Source organism: Colobus angolensis, unplaced genomic scaffold (genome assembly GCF_000951035.1).
Source record: "Colobus angolensis palliatus isolate OR3802 unplaced genomic scaffold, Cang.pa_1.0 Scaffold91, whole genome shotgun sequence".
In the NCBI taxonomy this organism is placed as follows: domain Eukaryota; kingdom Metazoa; phylum Chordata; class Mammalia; order Primates; family Cercopithecidae; genus Colobus; species Colobus angolensis.
This window is the reverse complement of record NW_012123043.1, coordinates 7,401,960-7,420,388: the sequence shown is the minus strand read 5'-3', so window position 1 is coordinate 7,420,388 and position 18,429 is coordinate 7,401,960. Positions and strand designations below refer to the sequence as shown.

The 18,429-nt window shown below is 51.0% G+C and overlaps 1 protein-coding gene across 1 annotated transcript in view; it reads left to right on the top strand.

Annotated features, from left to right (window-relative positions):
* The window catches only part of PIK3C2B (phosphatidylinositol-4-phosphate 3-kinase, catalytic subunit type 2 beta), a 79,130-nt gene that overhangs the window by 43,665 nt on the left and 17,036 nt on the right, over positions 1 to 18,429 (top strand). The window contains exons 9-22 of the mRNA XM_011931833.1: positions 988 to 1,134; positions 1,795 to 1,828; positions 2,782 to 2,977; positions 4,047 to 4,169; positions 8,468 to 8,635; positions 9,191 to 9,302; positions 10,914 to 11,056; positions 12,314 to 12,502; positions 14,025 to 14,118; positions 14,280 to 14,374; positions 14,846 to 15,026; positions 15,811 to 15,918; positions 16,879 to 16,971; positions 18,110 to 18,239. Coding sequence (XP_011787223.1) covers positions 988 to 1,134; positions 1,795 to 1,828; positions 2,782 to 2,977; positions 4,047 to 4,169; positions 8,468 to 8,635; positions 9,191 to 9,302; positions 10,914 to 11,056; positions 12,314 to 12,502; positions 14,025 to 14,118; positions 14,280 to 14,374; positions 14,846 to 15,026; positions 15,811 to 15,918; positions 16,879 to 16,971; positions 18,110 to 18,239 — 1,813 coding nt within the window. The remainder of the gene's footprint in view (positions 1 to 987; positions 1,135 to 1,794; positions 1,829 to 2,781; positions 2,978 to 4,046; positions 4,170 to 8,467; positions 8,636 to 9,190; positions 9,303 to 10,913; positions 11,057 to 12,313; positions 12,503 to 14,024; positions 14,119 to 14,279; positions 14,375 to 14,845; positions 15,027 to 15,810; positions 15,919 to 16,878; positions 16,972 to 18,109; positions 18,240 to 18,429) is intronic.

Below are 18,429 nucleotides of genomic sequence, written 5' to 3'. Positions count from 1 at the left end.
TTTGCTAGTGGCTACAATGGGTAGAGAAGTGTAAGAATTTTCGTAGCCTTGGCCAGGTGCAGTGGCTCACGCCTGTAATCCCAGCACTTTGGGAGGCTGAGGTGGGCGGATCACCTGAGGTCAGGAGTTCGAGACTAGCCTGGCCAACATGGTGAAGCCCTGTCTCTACTAAAAATACAAAAATTAGCTGGGCATGATGGCAGGTGCCTGTAATCCCAGCTACTTGGGAGGCTGAAGCAAGAAAATCGCTTGAACCAGGGAGGCAGAGGTTGCAGTGAGCCGAGATCATTCCATTACACTCTAGCCTGGGTGACAGAGCAAGACTCCGTCTCAAAAAAAAAAAAAAAAAAAAAAAATTGTCGTAGCCTTTGGGGAGCTTGTGTTCTTGTTAGAAAAATTGAATAGTAACACAAAGCTATTAGTAGACAGAACAGGATGGTAATAAATTAATTAAGGGCTCCTGGAGGATGCTAGAGGAAGGGGATTCACCAGGGAGGGCTTTATGAAGGAGGTAGAATTTTAGCTGCTCTGTGATTTAAATTCATATAGGTAATCAGAGCTGGACAGGTGAGGGAATTCCAAATGAGAAAATTCCAGGAGCTAAAGTGCAGAGGGGAGGGTATGGCTATGGCATATCAGTAGAAGTGAGATGAGATCTGTCTGGAAATTCTACAGGTCTCTGGGAGAGACCCTGTATATATATGTATAGTATAAGTAGACTACAGAGAGAGGCTAGAAATAGGAGGAGCTTCAAGGGGAACGGCTGAAAGAATTGGGGCATGTGGGCATGGCCCATTGAATTCAGCGGGAGAGATTATTTGCTGATGCTGAATATTTGAAAACAAAATGTATTGCACATTTACCCCAGAGGATCATGAATCTCTCTACTCTTCCCAACCCTTTCCTTTAAAGACTGGGGTGGGGAGGGGTCAGAGACCAAGAGCACGAGAGCAGAGCCTGCCAGCCTCACTGTGTCACCTCCCACAGGGGGACTTCCCACTGAAGGCTGACAGGGTGGTCCAGTCCGTCAAGGCCATCTGCAACGCCCTGGCCGCCGTGGAAACCCCTGAGATCACCAATGCTCTCAACCAGCTGCCCCCCTGCCCCTCCCGCATGCAGCCTAAAATTCAGAAGGTAAAGGGGCCCAGGGTGCTAGCAGGGGGAAGGAGGAGAGGGATACTGCCAGGTAACTCAGTTGCCTGTTGCTAGGGTGTATAGGTGTTCACTCACTAAAAAGGGGCTTCTCTCCACCTCCACCTTTTATGTTTAAGGAATTCAACCACAAGAGCTCTTCAAAAATGGATGCCAAGTGTGTCCCCTCTTCCTGAGCTTGAGGGAGAGCTGCCTGGGACTGCTTGCTGAGAGCCCGGGCCAGTAAAGGCTTTATTCACAGTCACCAAGGCATTGCCTGACAGTCCGCATATCCATCAGGGCGCAAAAACAAACCAGGAGGAAAATCCCTCTAGAGCCAGGGGCTCCGGGACTCCAGCAGGGACTGTGTGCTCTGCAGACAGGGCCAGCACCATAGACACTGTGATCTGCAGCGGAGTAGCCTGAGGGTTGGGATCTCTCAGAAGGGTGGACACGATGATTGCTATCCTCCGTCAGCTCACTCTGTCCATCACACAGATCTGGTACAAACCATTACTCTATGCTCTCTGGGGATTCTCAGCTCCTCACATTTCAGCCCATTCTGGTCCAGATGAGTGCAGCTGTGAAAAGCCCTTCTTCCAGCTGTGACGAAAAAGGCTATGGCCCTGAAGCTCCCCTCCCTCTTCTTTTTCCCCCGAACAGGATCCCAGCGTCTTGGCTGTGAGGGAAAACCGAGGTAAGGGAACTGCTCTCCATCTTCATCCAGTCGGGCTGCCGAAAACTACAGTCTCTGCCCAGATTCCTTTTTCTGCCTGGCCCCCTTGATTTATGTGTTGGAGTTCGGCTGGGGTGTGTGTGTGTGTGTGTGTGTTCCTATATGAGGTGTGGACACAGCTGGAGACCACATTTCTTTCCACAAAGTATTTTCTCATTATTTTTCCTCGTCATTCCTCCTGGTGTCCCTGGGAGATGGTGATGAGGGCGTCGAAGTGTGGGAGTGGGGTGGCGGGGCAGCGCTAGCCCTGTGATCCAGATGGGAAGCCTCCCACTTTGGTAGATTGTGATTATTCTCTCATCGGCTCACACTTGCTACCTTTCCAATTTAGAATGGGCCTTGGGAGAGGATGAGAAAGAATTTTCCCTACAATTTTTCTAGGATTCCCCTGTCGTGCCCTTGAAGCTGAACTTTGCCCTAAGACCGACCTGTATCCCTGGGATTCCTTTGTTTTGTTTTTGTTTTTTGTTTTGGCATTCCTGGGATTCTTATGGTGATTCCCAGTCTTTTGGATTTCATAGACCAGTAAAATGTCCCCCAAAGTATTTGGGGGACCAAGAGAGAATTGGCAGCCTTTTACTTGGCCAAACTTTTGACTTTTGCTTTTTTGAAGCAACTGACAATAATTATTAACATTGTTTCCTAAAAGAAAGGACATTTTAATGCTAAATAACAATAAGTAAAAATAAGGATTATGTTTAATATTGTATAACTGGTTTTATGAAAAGCTCATGACATGCTTCTGCTTTTTTCTCATTTCACTGCAGATGGGTGAACTTTGTCACAGCTATTAGAGACTGACTAGCATTTGGGGACCACTGTCTTAGGCCATCCCATTCTAGCCAGTGCCCTGGCAATAAGGTAGGGCTTGAGGAGGCCTCATGACTTTCCTTTCTGACCCCTTCCCTTCCCAGAGAAGGTCGTGGAAGCCCTGACGGCTGCCATCTTGGACCTGGTGGAGCTGTACTGCAACACATTCAATGCAGACTTCCAGACGGCAGTGCCCGGGAGCCGCAAGCATGACTTGGTCCAGGAGGCCTGCCATTTCTCCAGGGCCCTGGCCTTCACTGTCTATGCCACCCACCGCATCCCCATCATCTGGGCTACCAGGTGAGCCCAGGGCTGAGCAGCCGCTAGGGAGCAAGCTGAGTTTGACCTCCAGCAGGGCTTTTTCCTATCTGCATGTAATACCACTGTCCTGAGTCTTAGGATGTGTGGCATTGTGTGACATTGTGGTGCAATGGGGCTGCAGGGGTGAGCCAAGTGCCTGAGGAAGACCTGGGCTGGGGACATCCCAGAGGAGAGAGGAGGTCCCTTAGGAGATGAAGAAGCTCCTGTTATTCCCTCTTGGTGCTGGCTGCCTCTGCATCCCTGCCCCCTCCAGATCCAGGACCAGTGGAAGGAGACGTGGCAACAGATGGCGGATTCCCAGATAGAGTGCACACTCCCTGGCCAGTGGGAGGGGGCAGGGAGGTGGGATTGACCCTTTGTCTGGGGTTCTCTAGGCCTGCAGGGGTGGGTGGAGGAGGATGTTCTTTTGGTAAAATCCTCAGCTCCTCTGTTGGGTCCCCAGCAGCCAAGGCCTGAGGGAATAGGCACTGGGCCCTACCCCGCCCCTGCTGGTCCCCTTTCCCCAACCCCCTTCCCCTTCTCTCTTTGTTCCTCACTTAATGTATTCCTCTGGGCGATTGGCAGAGAACAAAGGAGGCAGCCTGGGAAACCGGGGCCTTCTCTGACCTCTTCTGTCAGGCACCTGTCATGAGCCACAGGGACCCCCATGTGTTGGCATTCACGTCGGCATATGTCGTCTTCCTCCCCCACCCTTCTCACTTGCGCATGCACGTGCACACACACACACGCACGCACACACAGACACTCGATGGGCTGGAGCTTTCTATAAGGAGGCTGGGTGGCCGGTTCCCATTAAAGAAAGAAAAACCACAAGGCTCAGCATGGAGCCTAAAACTGAGCAGAGGAACTCAGATTAAGTTGCTTTGGCCTGAGCACATTTCCTTACATCCAGTTTGGCTGTCCTATCCAGAGATCCCGTGTTATAGGAACTTTACCAGAGACTGGGAATTTTACCAGGGGAAATGGATTTTGGCCTTAGAGGGATGCATAGGTTTGGGTGATGGGTTTTGGGAGCTGGGTGTCCTGACCTGCTCCCTTTCTTTTGTAGCTATGAAGATTTCTACCTCTCCTGTTCCCTTAGCCATGGCGGCAAGGAGCTGTGCAGCCCCCTGCAGACCCGAAGAGCTCACTTCTCCAAGTACCTCTTCCACCTCATCATCTGGGACCAGCAGTAAGCCCTTCCCCCAGGCTATGGTGCCCAGGTCACTGCAGACCTACTCAGCCTCTGAAATATCCTTGGGGCCAGATAACTACTCCAGGACTAACGATAAAACCAGGCTTCCTTGTTAACCCTAATTGGACAAATCATTCAACCTCTTGAGTCTCCACTGCCCTGACTTTTTTTTTTTTTGAGACGGAGTCTTGCTCTGTCGCCCAGGGTGGACTGCAGTGGCGTGATCTCGGCTCACTGCAAGCTCTGCCTCCCAGGTTCACGCCATTCTCCTGCCTCAGCCTCCCAAGTAGCTGGAACTACAGGTGCCAGCCACCACGCCCTGCTAATTTTTTGTATTTTTAGCAGAGATAGGGTTTCACCGTGTTAGCCAGGATGGTCTCAATCTCCTGACCTTGTGATCCGCCCGCCTCGGCCTCCCAAAGTGCTGGGATTACAGGCGTGAGCCACTGTGCCCGGCCTCCACTTCCCTGACTCTGAAATGGGGCCAAGTATAATTACCACCTCTCAAGTTGTCATGAGGATCCAATGAGAAGTATCTATAAAGGCTCTTTGTAAACCATAAAAAACTTATAAATGTTAGTTGTTAATTTTAATAATACTTTATTTTTTGATCTTGTCTCCCTTAAAGAGTTTAACTAGTTGGAGGGCTTCTCATCCTCTCCCTCTTCCCTCAGTTGTTGTAGACTATGGAGAGGAGACTGTGCTTTTCCCTTTATATAGAGAGAAGGGAGGGTTGTCTAGAGAAAGAATATTGAGCTTGGATTCCGAGGAGTGAGCCTCTATTTCTAGCTCTGTCTTGAGTACTACTTTCTATTCTTTCTGTGCCTCATTTTCTCAAACTGAGAAATGGGGACATTTGTTTCACTCAGAGGCAGTTATGGCATCGAGATGAGATGGGTGGGTTATAAATATAAATATGAAACCAAAAGCACACGGTGGTATTAATCACCACGTGTAAACAATAATTTGGTGTCGGGAAGGTAGGCGTCAGCCGAGCAAAGCAGGAAGGAAACGGAGGAGAGGGTGCCTTGCTTGAATGGGGGCACCGCAGGGGTTTTCCTGCTCTGTGCTGTGCCCTACCTTCCTTCCAGTCAGTCAGAAAATCCCCTGCTTGCTGCCCCCAGCTTTGCTTCCCCACACGAGTCCTCATTTGCAGAGCAGCATGGCAACCTAAGTATTTGGAGCACAGATTAAACAGACTGAGGAGGGTCCTGGGGAGGCCGAGGATGCAAAATAGGTAGATGAAAAATCTGGAGATGCTGGAAGGGGTGGGTCATTTTACAGATGGACAACTGGGAAAATGGACCCTTTCTCATGCCTTTCACACTTAGGTAATTCTTAGAGCAATAAAGGTGTATATGGCCAGGCATCATGGCTCACACCTGTAGTCACCGTACTTTGGGAGGCCAAGGCAGGATGATCACTTGAGCCCAGGAATTTGAGACCAGCCTGGGCAACACAAAGAGGCCTTATCTCTACTAAAAAATTATTTTAAAGGAGCCAAGTGTGGTGGCATGCATCTGTAGTCCTAGCTACTTAGGAGGCTGAGGTGGGAGAGTCACTTGAGCCTGGGAGGTCGAGGCTGCAGCGAGCCATGATCACACCACTGTACTCACTCTAGGCTGGGCAACAGAGTGAGACCCTATCTTAAAAAAAAAAAAAAAAAAAAGGCAGGGGACGTGCATAAAAGGTCCTTAAGCAAACAACTGCCAGGACAGGAGAAACTCCTTGCAGGCAGAGGATAGCTGCATTAACTGGCCCTTGAGTTCCACCATTCCTTTGGGATTTTTTGGTCACAATTACTGCTGCTATCAAGAGAAGGGGTGCCAGCCTGGGCAACAAGGGAGATCCAATCTCTACAAAAAATACAAACAATTAGCCGAGTGTGGTGGCATACACCCGTGGTCCCAGCTACTTAGGGAGGCTGAGGTGGGAGAATCACTTGAGCCTGGGAGGTCAAGGCTGCAGTGAGCATCCAGCCTGGGCAACAGAGCAAGACCCTGTCTCAAAAAATAAATAAATAAATAAAAATGGATGGGGTGCTGTAGTCTTCTGGCCCAGGAAGACTTTAAAAAATTGGCCTTAAATCCTTTTCTCATACAGTATCAGAGGTATAGAGGCAGCCCAGCCTGCGCCATGAGTTTCATTTTGTTCCCTGAGATCCCTACTTTGAATTTTAATGGGCCAGTCCCCTGCCTAGAGCCTTGTGAAGGACATTATCTTGCACTGCCCATCCAGATGCCCCGAATGAGACTTCTTGGCCCTTCATGGTCAAGACCAAGACATCTGGGGAAGGCGTGCCAGTGTTCAGAGGACAGGCTTTGGGCCAGTCATTCTCTCCTTCCTACTGTAGTTGTAGCTTCAGGCAGGTCTTTCAACCTAGAATGGTGGTGATAACAGGGCCTACCCTACAGGATTGTTTGAGGAGCAGTTAGGACACTGTAAATAAAGTACTTGGCACAGGCTTCTTAGCTGGGGAGCCCTCTTGGTTTTGGTTTCTCTGTTCCAGGTGACTGACAAACTGGCTGATGCATGGGGATACGTGCGCATGAAAATACTCTCTGTATAACTCAGTGCCAGTGCAGTAACCACAGCGTCACATAGCAAAAAGTACACAGTGTGCACACACATCCTGCAAGTGAAGCTATGTTCCCCTTCTCCCTGATGAGAAACTGAGGCATGGAGATGGGAGTTAAGTTGCCCAGGATTGTGAGTGGCAGAACCAGGACTGGAGCCAACCAGCACATTCCAGGAATCCTTCCTGGAGGAGGCAGCCTGTGTGATATGATGTTGTTGAATGGGCTGCAGGAAGGAGAGGGGTTTCTAAGGGTGGAAGGTAAGGGCCGCAGCCAACATAATGGTTATCCTGACCAGCCCTGGGTGAAGGTCTGTGGGAGAGCTTTTGGAATACCAGATATACCCAAGGATTGAAGGGAAAGAGGGCCTTGGCTGGCTCTGGTTTCACTCATAGAATCTTCTCACTCCCCTTTTCCTTAAGACATGAAGCTGGAAGCTTCTTCCTTGGGCAAAAAGACAGGGCTCAGGACCAGCTCCCTCTCCCCTTTGCTATGGGGTCAGGTGATTCTCTGCCCCACTGTAGCAGTCCAGGGATCAGCTAACTCTCAAAATAGGCTCAGCAGCCGTGCTTTGTCACCTCCAGCCAAGCCCTGGCCTGGCATGTCTGCTGGCCGCTGGAGGGGCCCTAATTATAGCTGTGGGCCCCCAGGGTAGAGGCAGCTGGGATAGAGCAGGGCTCTGCCAGTCTGTGGTGGGCTGGAGGGAGTGCCTCACTTAGGTGGAGATTCCCCTGGAGGACAGCGGCGAGGCAGGCTGCCTTATCATGAAACTGCTAACCTTGGGGGTGGCTGCCCTGCCTCTGTGCCCTCTGGTGTAGAAGTTGCTGGGCCCTGGGCTGGCCAGGAGGGTGTGACAGTATGGACTTTGGCCCAGGGACAGCTTCCCAGAAAGGTAACGTGGGTCCTCCCTGCTTTTCCACAGCTCCCCTCCCCTGTGTACTTCACCCCACCTAGCAGTTCCTTGTCCTGAGCATAGAGGGAGTGGCTAGGTGTGGTTCAGACTGAGGACCTGGAGAGAACTTCTGGGCTTGAGCAGTGGTGGGCTTATGTGTCTCCGTTCTCTTGGTCCTGCCATTGGCTTTCTCACCTGGGGGACTTGGAGAAGCCCCTCCTCTTTGTCCCTTTGGCTTTGAATCTGTTTGGGGGTGGGGATGAGAAAAACCCATCATGTGTCCCTGGGGCTAGGTGAAGGGGACTTGTATGAGGACAAGTGACAGGGCTGTGGGGGAGGGTGAACCGAGGGCAGAGAACATGGTGCTTCTTCTTGGTGGCTCTCAGCAGCGAAAAGTGGGGGAGGGATGGGAGCTGTCAAATGGAAAAGGAGGACAAAAGGAGTAGCTTTGTGGACCCTCTGAAGAAATTCTAAAACGAGGAAAGGAGCAAGGCTGACAACATGGAACGTGTCATCACCTGAACTCCGAGGTGGCTCTGCTAAGCAAGTTCTGTCCAGGCACCATGGGTAGTCTCAACATCAGGGGATGTTTGCCTCACTCTACTGCAAAGCTCCAAGGACACCACATTGTGCTTCTGGGAACATCCAATGGGGGTTTTGCCTAGTTCGGGGCCTCTCCTGGTTCTGTAGGAGGAGGGCTTCCTCAGGGAGTATGTCTGAACCTGAGAGGGAGGCTGTATCCTCAGCCTCAGCCTGACTTCCTGGACCACCTGTTGCTTGAAGCCACAGGAGTGGCCCCTCCTAATTTGATTTCCTGTCCTCCATAGGATCTGCTTCCCAGTGCAGGTGAACCGGCTGCCTCGGGAGACCCTGCTGTGTGCCACTCTCTATGCTCTGCCCATCCCCCCACCGGGGAGCTCCTCAGAGGCCAACAAGCAGCGGCGGGTGCCTGAAGCCCTGGGCTGGGTCACTACCCCACTCTTCAACTTCAGGCAGTATGTGAGCCCCAGGGTGCAGCTTCTTGGCCTTGGGAGGGGAGGAGGGGGACAGAGAAAGGGGCCTGGCTGCTGCACTGGCCAGTGTGCCTTGGGAGAGTTGGCCATGTGGGGCTCACTGGTGAAGTCCAGAGGATCCCCAGGCACAGAACTGGTGACCAGGACTATTGATGTAACCAAGAGCCACTGAGTGGTTCTGGTGGCACAGGACCATGTTGAGGATACATGGAAAAGCAATGCTTGGGTAATAGATCATCTGGTCTTGTCACTGGAAGAACCTTAGAGGTCATCTAGCCCAGCCTCCCCACCTCACCAAGGCGTCCCTGCCACCAACTCATCCAGACCAGGGTATGGTTAGCTCACAAGTCCTCTTGGAGGGTGTGAGCTTTTATAGGACTTGGGAGAAGGAAGAGGCTATGGTCTATGGGGAGACTGAGACAGGGGAGTTGGATGGTGGCTGCAAACAGAAAAGGCAGATTTTTGGATTGGGGGAGCAGGAGAAATACTCTCTGCTTAGCCACTTTAGCAGCTCTTCCCACTCTCCTTCCTTCTTAGGGTCCTGACCTGTGGCCGGAAGCTTCTGGGTTTATGGCCAGCAACACAGGAAAATCCCAGTGCCCGTTGGAGCGCACCTAATTTCCACCAGCCAGACAGTGTCATCCTGCAGGTGAGGCTTTAGCCCTTCCCTCCCACTCACCAGCAAGACCGTTCCAGTCAACTCTACATTTTTCCCCTTGAGATTTGGGCTGGGACAGCAGGAGAGAGTGCTAGAACTTCAAGCATGGGAGGATGATGTGACTGAAGCAACTGAGTGAATATGGTTAGATGTGGAGTGTGAGGTGAGCTCTGGGGTATCCATTTCCCATCTCCTAGAGGTTAAATTGATTTCATGGAGCCTGAAGATGGGGTCTGAGACCCTCTGCATTCAGGGCTCAGCTTCTGAGTCCCTTGTATTAAATCCTCATACTTCTAAGTCTGATCAAACCTGACCTGTGCCCTCTTGGGGCCCGAGGGGACACCTTTCCCCCTTCCGGTGACTCAGTGCTTTGGCAGGATGGACCTATTCTCCAGGGAGAAGAGGAGGAGCTGGTCACGCCCAAGGTCTAGTTCCTAGTTCCCAGCTTCCTTTTCTTGTGGTTATGAGATACTTTGTGTGAATGTTGACATAGAATGAAAGCTCCCTGAGGCAGGTTTTATTTATTTTTTTTTTTGAGACAGGATCTCTGTCACCCAGGCTGGAATGCAAAGGCATAATCTTGGCTCACTGCAACCTCTGCCTCCCAGGCACAAACCATCCCCCCACCTCAGCCTCCCAAGTAGATGGAACTACAGTTGCATACCACCACGCCCGGCTAATTTTTGTCTGTCTTATTTACTACTCTATGCCCAGAGCCTAGAAAATGCCTGGCACATGTTAGGATTCAATAGATATTTGTTGAATGAGGCTGGGTGCGGTGGCTCATATCCCAGCACTTTGGGAGGCTGAGGCGGGGGGATCACCTGAGGTCAGGAGTTCAAGACCAGACTGGCCAACATGGTGATACCCTGTCTCTACTAGAAATACAAAAATTAGCTGGGCGTGGTGGTGCGTGCCTATAATCCCAGGTACTCAGGAAGCTGAGGCATGAGAATCGCTTGAACCTGGGAGGCAAATGTTGCAGTGAGCTGAGATCACACCCTTGCACTTCAGCCTGGGTGACAGAGCAAGACTCTGTCTCAAAAAAAAAAAAAAAAAAAAAAAGATATTTGTTGAATGAAAGAAAGTAGAGCTCTTTTGGAGACTTGGCTCACTCAGCTCTGATACTTTAGTAGGATGAACATCTGGTGGCATAGAGTAGGGACCAAGTGTCCCAGGGCCTTCTCCCAGTGTGTGGTTCTGCCTCCCCTCTGGCAACAGTGCCCTCTGGCAGCAGTGCCCTCTGGCACCCCATGGAAGGCTCCCTGGACTCAGCCTGGATGCACCCCATGGTTCAGCTGGGTGACACTTCTGTTCAGAGTTCTGGCTGGGGCTTGTCCCCACACTCCTCACCAAGGTGCATCTCCACCGAACCTCTTCCTCACGTGTCCATTCTTTTTCTCTTTTTGTTTCCCCTTCATTTTTTCTGAGAGTTTAGCTGGAAAGGACTTCAGAGATCACCGAGTCTAATTGGGTTATTTTACAAAGAACCTGAGGGAAAGTGATGGAGGGACAAGGCGGGAATGCTGGGGTGAGAGAAAGAAGCTGCGAGTTCACACGCTGCCTGTTCTCTCTCCTCACGTCCTTGATCCCATCCCCCAGATTGACTTCCCCACCTCTACCTTTGACATCAAGTTCACCAGCCCCCCTGGAGACAAGTTCAGCCCCCGCTATGAGTTTGGCAGCCTCCGGGAAGAAGACCAGCGCAAGCTTAAAGACATCATGCAGAAGGAGTCCCTCTACTGGTGAGGACCGGGCCCCCACTGAATCTGTCATGTTTCATCTGACCTCCCAGCATTGAGTCTCTGTCCTGCTTTGGGAGTGGAGGTGGGAAGGGGAGGCAGCCCCCAGGCCTTTCTCCATCAGCTGACACTAGGAAAAGTAGAGAGGTCAAGGTCAGGAAATTAGATCTGAGAGTACCCAAGTCCCCACCCCAGGGACTTGGTCCATACTCAGCTACCCAGGAGGACCAGAGCTCTGCCCCACATCCCAGATGTGCTGCCTACTACCTTCTGTCCACTGGGGCAGCTGGCCCCACCACCCTGCCCCCACCTCCTGCCCTCACCTCCTGCCCCTTCCACACCAACAGCCTTTGAATTTTTCTGGCCCTGTCACTTTCCAAAAAGGATCAGGTGTCAAGGCAAGCTGGCAGCTCTTAAGGGTAAGCGAGTCCAGGCTGATCTCATCCTTGGGGCTGCTGCTTTCACAGGATTGGAGAAGGAGGGGTGAGAACAGAACTGGAGGAGCTGGAGGGACCCGGTTCCCCTGCCTGCTCTCTGTTTACTTCTCTGGCTCCTGCACAGCCCTGTGCGTGTGTTGTGTGTGGGGTGACATGAGAGAGACAGGGCTCATCTCTGTCCCTTATGTCCACCCTGAGTAGCTGAGTGACCGCAGACCTCCCTTCCCCCATTCTGCCCACTACACTTCATTAGCCCCTCAGCTCCCTTCTCCCATTAGACACCTGATCTCAGGCAAGGCCTAATTAGCTGCAGGTCCTTGAAAGCCGACAGCTGGTCCCTGGAGGCCCCAGGAGGCCTCTCAGCAGCCCAGACCCTGGTGTTGGGGGACCACTGCCCTCTGGTGGTTCTACTTGAGAGTGGTACCCTCAGGGCATCCGCAGGAGGGGTAGCAGATTCGGGTGCCCTTGGCCCATGCATTCTGCCTCCAACCAAGATGTCGGTGAGTTGGGATCAAAGATAGGATTTGGGCCCTGGTTCCCGAACTTTGCTTCATATTGGAATCACCTGGTGATCTTTGGCATCTACCAATGGCTGGCTTCCCCAACCATTCGGACTTAACTGGTATCAGGTGTGACTCAGGCATGGCGAGGGGGTTCACCAAGCCCCTCAAGTGGCTAGCATATGCAGTAAAGTTTGGGAACCACTGAATTGCAGTGTGTGCAGCACTCCCTTGAGGGTAAGTACTGCATCCCCTGGCTGATGCTCTTCTCTCCCACTGCCCCCTACCCTCCCACCACCTTCTTCTTTCCCCATGCCCACCAGGCTCACTGATGCTGACAAGAAGCGCCTGTGGGAGAAGCGATATTACTGCCACTCGGAGGTGAGCTCGCTCCCCCTGGTGCTCGCCAGCGCCCCCAGCTGGGAGTGGGCTTGCCTGCCTGACATCTATGCTCTCCTGAAGCAGTGGACCCACATGAACCACCAGGATGCCCTGGGGCTCCTGCATGCCACGTGAGTTGTAACATCCGCCTTTTCTGACCATGTGCCCTTGTAGAAGCCAGAGCACGGCACTGCCCATCACTGATCTGAGCCAGCCCTGGGGAAAATGGTAAAGTGGGTGTGGATATTCAGGGATTTTCCATTTCTCCTTTTTGCTTTTCCTTTCTCATTTTTCCGCCCAATGTTATATTATGGTCATTTTTCAAACATACAACAAAATTGAAAATTGTACAGTGAATACCCGTGTGCCCACCACCTAGATTCTGTCGTTAGCATTTGCTCTGTGGGCTGGATTGCATACATTTCATTTATCCATCCCTGTTTCTATCCATCTATCCATCTTATTTTTTATGCTTTTTTTTTTTTTTTTTGAGACAGGATCTTGCTCTGTCACCCAGGCTGGAGTGCAGTGGCATGAATATGGCTCACTGCAGCCTCGACCTCCTGGGCTCAAGCACTCCTCCTGCCCCAGCCTCCAAGTAGCTGGAACAACAAGTGCACACCACCACACTGACTAATTTTTAAAATTTTTTTGTAGAGATAAAGTCTTACTATGTTGCCTGAGCTGGTTTCAAACTCTTGGGTTCAAGTAACGCTCCCTCCTTGGCCTTCCAAAATGCTGGGATTACAGGTGTGAGCTACCATGCCCAGCCTTTCTATACATTTTGAAGTAAATTACAGACACCATTAAACTCCCTGCTTTGGCATGCACATCATTACCTGGAGCTCAATGTTTGTTCTGTGTTGTTTTTCTTTTGAGGCAACATTTACACATAAGGAAATACCCAAAGTTTACCTGTACACTGGCTGAGTTTTGACAAATGCATACACCTGTGTAACTGAAATCCTTATTACTTAGTTTTATTTTAACCATCGTCTCTTCCCTCTTTCTCTTGAAGGGTTCTCTGGGGACCCAAGGCTTCCAGTCTCAGATCCATTAGGGCTGCCTTTTCTAGATGGCACCCAGGATTTCCTGCTTATTTCTCACCACTCTCAGTAATCAAAATGTACCTATTCACGTGACTTGCCTTAAGGCGTTTTTGAGCCAATGGTTTTGTTAATCTCTCCTAAACTAATTCTGCCAATGTTTCTTGGCTTATATAAAATTCTGGGATTTTCTGTTATTTGCCTGGTACATTTTGCTTTAAAGGATGTTACCAAGACAAAATAATGCTTTTACCCACATCTGGGCCCTCCAGTGGTGGGAATTTCTGACACAGTGGGAGTCAAGGGAGAACTCTTTGGGAGTAGGGTTGAGGACTTTGTCCTATTTTCTTTAAATCATCCAAGGAGTGAGAGTGGCTACCCAATCGCTCCCCCATGGCTCAAGGTAAACTCTGACCATGAAGAAGGCTCATTCCCAAGGGTTGCTATCCAGGGAAGGTGCTAAGGATTCTTCTAGTGACTTTGGCAGAACTAGGGCCGTTGCATTTTCTTTCTCCATGCTTCTGAAGCCCAGGTGTGAGGGTGCTTGGCTCACAGCTGTTCCTCAACCTGCAGCTAGGTTGTCAGGGCACTGGGCTCTGTTTTGCAGCTTCCCGGACCAGGAAGTGCGTCGTATGGCCGTGCAGTGGATTGGCTCACTCTCGGATGCCGAGCTGCTGGACTACCTGCCCCAGCTGGTACAGGTGGGTGGACTGGTTCTCCCTCCAGCTTTGCTGGTCTCATCCCCAATATCCCAAATGAGTCTGCCCCTTAGAAACCAGAGATCCCAGTGCAATAATAATAGGTGTAGGTTACAGGCAGTTTATGAAGCTTCATATTTTCTTTCTCCCTTTCTCCGAAACAGGCCCTGAAGTATGAGTGCTACCTGGACAGCCCGTTGGTGCGCTTCCTTCTGAAACGAGCTGTGTCTGACTTGAGAGTGACTCACTACTTCTTCTGGTAAAACTGCATGTAGACAAGTGGGAGGTAGACACCTGTCTTCCACATAGGAGCATTTCACTCTTAGGCACGCAAGGGCAAGGAGCTGAGTTGTCCGAGCTTCAGTATGTTGCTGACTTACCCTGTGGCCTTGGACCAGCATCTTTCCCTCAGGGGTCTCAGCTCACCCCCATGTAACATAGTGAGGATTATGTTATCCTGTCTCTCCTCTATCCACACATGGCAGAAATAGGAAGGGGAAACAAGATGCAGAGGGGCTGTGAACTCTACTTAAAGACAGAGTGAGGGCACAGACTGGGGTATGGGCACAGGTGAACATCTCCATATAAGCCGTACATACAGAGTGTATTTTCCCTCCCAAGTTCAGGGGGGTTTTGCAGTGAGTTGGAGCTGGACTTGACTCTGTCTCCCCCTGCACCCTTGTCTTTAACCCCTGGAGTGCTCTGACTCCCGACTCCCTCTGCCTTGCAGGTTGCTGAAGGATGGCCTCAAGGACTCTCAGTTCAGCATCCGCTACCAGTATCTGCTGGCAGCCTTACTGTGCTGCTGTGGCAAGGGGCTGAGAGAGGAGTTTAACCGCCAGTGCTGGCTTGTCAATGCCCTGGCCAAACTGGCCCAGCAGGTCCGGGAGGCAGCCCCATCTGCAAGGCAGGTTAGTGGGGTGAGGCTGCCTCTACCCATTTCTCATCCAGGGCTTTGGCAGCCAGTGTCTTCTTAGGAATCCTGAACAACAAGATTCCACGTGATGATTTTTGATTTCGGAGCTGGGAGCAGATGACTCTGGAACCTGTAGGCTGTAAACAGGCAGTCCACAAGCTGGATACAGCCCGTGGATGTGTTTTATTTGTCCTGTAAAATATTGAAATTTATTTAGCTGTTTGTTTTAAAGGCTAAGCACAGCTGTGTAAGTTGTTCACTGCACAAGAGCACTCAGCCAGAAGGGGCAAGTGAGGGCTGAAATCCAGCCATGTTTTGTTCACCATGCTGTGACCCATGGCTCAGGCCCGATGCCACCCACAGAGGACACCTTTATCTGTTTGTATGAAGGCATTATAACCAGCGAGCGGTGTTCCTGGTTAACGACATTTAAAAATTGAGAGATTTTGTATCAATGTCCAGATTGTTAGCTTTTCTTGGCAAAAGCCTAAGCAGCTCTTCCCCTTTGAGAGACAGCCTGCCCTCTCTGTGCACTGTGGCCTGCTTCATGCTGTTCTGCCATCTGCTCCCCTCTAGAGCTATCTAGTGTTGCTGTTAGCGCACTGTCCCAGGCTGGGGTGTAGGGGATCCTCCTCCTTAAGGATCTTCTGGAGGGTGTCCACACTTCTCAGGGGGTGGCTTTCATACCAACTACTACTGACAATCCACCCCGGGAGAGGTCTGGTTCTCAGTATGGACCCTTCATTTCACTTCTGCTGTACTCCTCCCCTTCTTTCCAGGGAATACTCCGCACGGGCCTGGAGGAGGTGAAGCAGTTCTTTACCCTCAATGGCTCGTGCCGCCTGCCACTCAGCCCCAGTCTGCTGGTTAAGGGAATCGTGCCCAGGGTGAGTGACTGGTAGGTTTGGGGCTCTCAGAGTGGGAGGGCTCAGTGGAGGTGAGGTCCTCACTAACCAGGCACGCAAGGGCGAGGAGCTGAGTTGTCTGGGCTTCAGTATGTTGCTGACTTACCATGTGGTCTTGGCCCAGCATCTTTTCCTCAGGGGTCTCAGCTCACCCCCATGTAACATGGTGAGGATTATGTTATTCTGTCTCTCCTCTACCCACACATGGCAGAAATAGAAAGGAGAAACAAGATGCAGAGGGGCTGTGAAGTCTGTTTAAAGACAGAGTGAGGGCACAGACTGGGGTATGGGCACAGGTGAGCATCTCCATCTAAGCTGTAAAATAAGAGAGAGATTAGGAAGAAAGGCATCTTTGTGGCCTCTTCCCATTCCTCATGTGTATGGACTTTTAGAAGCCTGACAGCTTGCAGGGTAGAGGAATTGGGTTGGAGGCTGGGCAGCTGGGCAGGTGTCTTTCTCTGATGATGTTGGGGATGAAGTCAGGGGTGGTGGTGGTGATAGCTGTCATCTGTCATTTATTGAGCACTCTCTGTGCCCGGCCCTGTTCTGAGTGCTTAACGTTGGTTATGGCATTTCATCCTCACAACTCTTAGGACATTGGTACTATTGGGAGTCCCTTTTTACAGAGGAGTAAACTGAGGTATAGGTGGGACATGTGACTTACCAGAGGTCACACAACTAGTAAGCTGTGTGCAGAATGAACTAACAGGATGAGAGGTCAAGTGCTGGAACTGAGGTCATAACAAACTGAATTGGGATGATGACTATAACGAGAGAAGGAAGGAAGTTGGGTTCCTGAGAAATCCGGAAGAAACAATGAGCAGGTCTTGGGTGGACTGGCAACAGGAGGGAGGCGGCATCTTGGTCTGAAGTGGAGAGGTTGTTATCCTTTCCTGGCACAGGCCACTCTGACCCTCGTCACTATCCTTTTCACCATGGCAGGACTGTTCCTACTTCAACTCCAATGCTGTCCCCCTCAAACTCTCCTTCCAAAATGTGGATCCCCTGGGTGAGAACATCCGTGTCATCTTCAAGGTGAGGATACTTTACTCAAGCCTGGTGGAACAGCGTGGGAGAGAGAAGGAGGCAGCCTAGAGTGGCATTAACTAGCTCCTGGGTGGTTCTCTTCCCATTGTTCCATGCTATCTTAATGTAGGAAAGACGATCAGGTGAAAAATGATTTAGATGAATTCTGCATGGCCCCAGAGGGCTAAGAACAGAGTGTTAGGTGTAGGGAGGCAACTGACAGCTCAATATCCCGAGTGCTTTCTAGGAGGCAGAGCTCCCTCAACAATGGGTTGGGTAAGATGGTGATCCGCTTGTCCCTCGGGTATTCAGGCAGAGGCTGAATGTCACGTGGCAGGGCTGCTGAAGAGGAAATTAATATATCGGGTGCAGGTCCAACTAGATGAACCCTGAGGTCCCTTCTAACTCTGATGTATCCACAGTTCTGAGAAGTAAACGATAGTCTCAGAGCATATAATCTAATGGGGGAGACAAAATACATGCACATGACTTAGTCACTTATACATTTGCTGTGTGCAAGTTCCAAATTCAAAGTGTAAATATTCAAGTTTAAAAAAAGGCCTGATGGCCTGGGCGTGGCACCTCATGCCTATAATCCCAGCACTTGGGGAGGCTGAGGCATGCAGATCACTTGAGGTGAGGAGTTTGAGACCAGCCTGGCCAAGATGGTGAGACCCCATCTCTACTAAAAATACAAAACAAAATTAGCTGGACGTGGTGGCAGGCACCTGTAATTCCAGCTACTTGGGAGGCTGAGGTGGGAGAATCACTTGAATTCGGGAGGCAGAGGTTGCATTGAGCCAAGATTGTGCCACTGCACTCCAGCCTGGGTGACAGAGTGAGACATTGTCTAAAAAAAAAAAAAAAAAAAAGCCTGATGGTCAGAGGGGCTACGTGCAGAAGTGGACCGTGAATTTAATTCAGATGGGGCCATGGGATTGAGGGACAAGCTGGAACAACACATGGGCAAACTGGGAAGGTTCCTGGGCCGTCTTTGACCTGGTCTGAGCTGAGTGAGCAGGTCAGGGGTATGAGGCCGGGGAACTCCCTGTCACTGTTAGTTTAGGGTCAAGGTTGAGCACTTGGGAGACCTGAGAGCTGGGGAGGCAGTGGAGACGGGATCTGGTCACTTTCTCCCTCCATCCAGTGTGGGGACGACCTTCGCCAGGACATGCTGACGCTGCAGATGATTCGCATCATGAGCAAGATTTGGGTCCAGGAGGGGCTGGACATGCGCATGGTCATCTTCCGCTGCTTCTCCACCGGCCGGGGCAGAGGTCAGTTGGGAGTGGGAGTGAGGGTGGTGGACGGGACCCCTTTGCTTATTGTCCTTCCGCCCATTGCCAACACAAACTGTCCTCCTCCAGGAAAGTGAAAAGGGCAAGATTATTTCATGAGAAGCTGCGGTATAGCCTTAAAAGGGAGGCATGGGAGAGAGACTGTTTTTTTTGAGACAGAGTCTTGCTG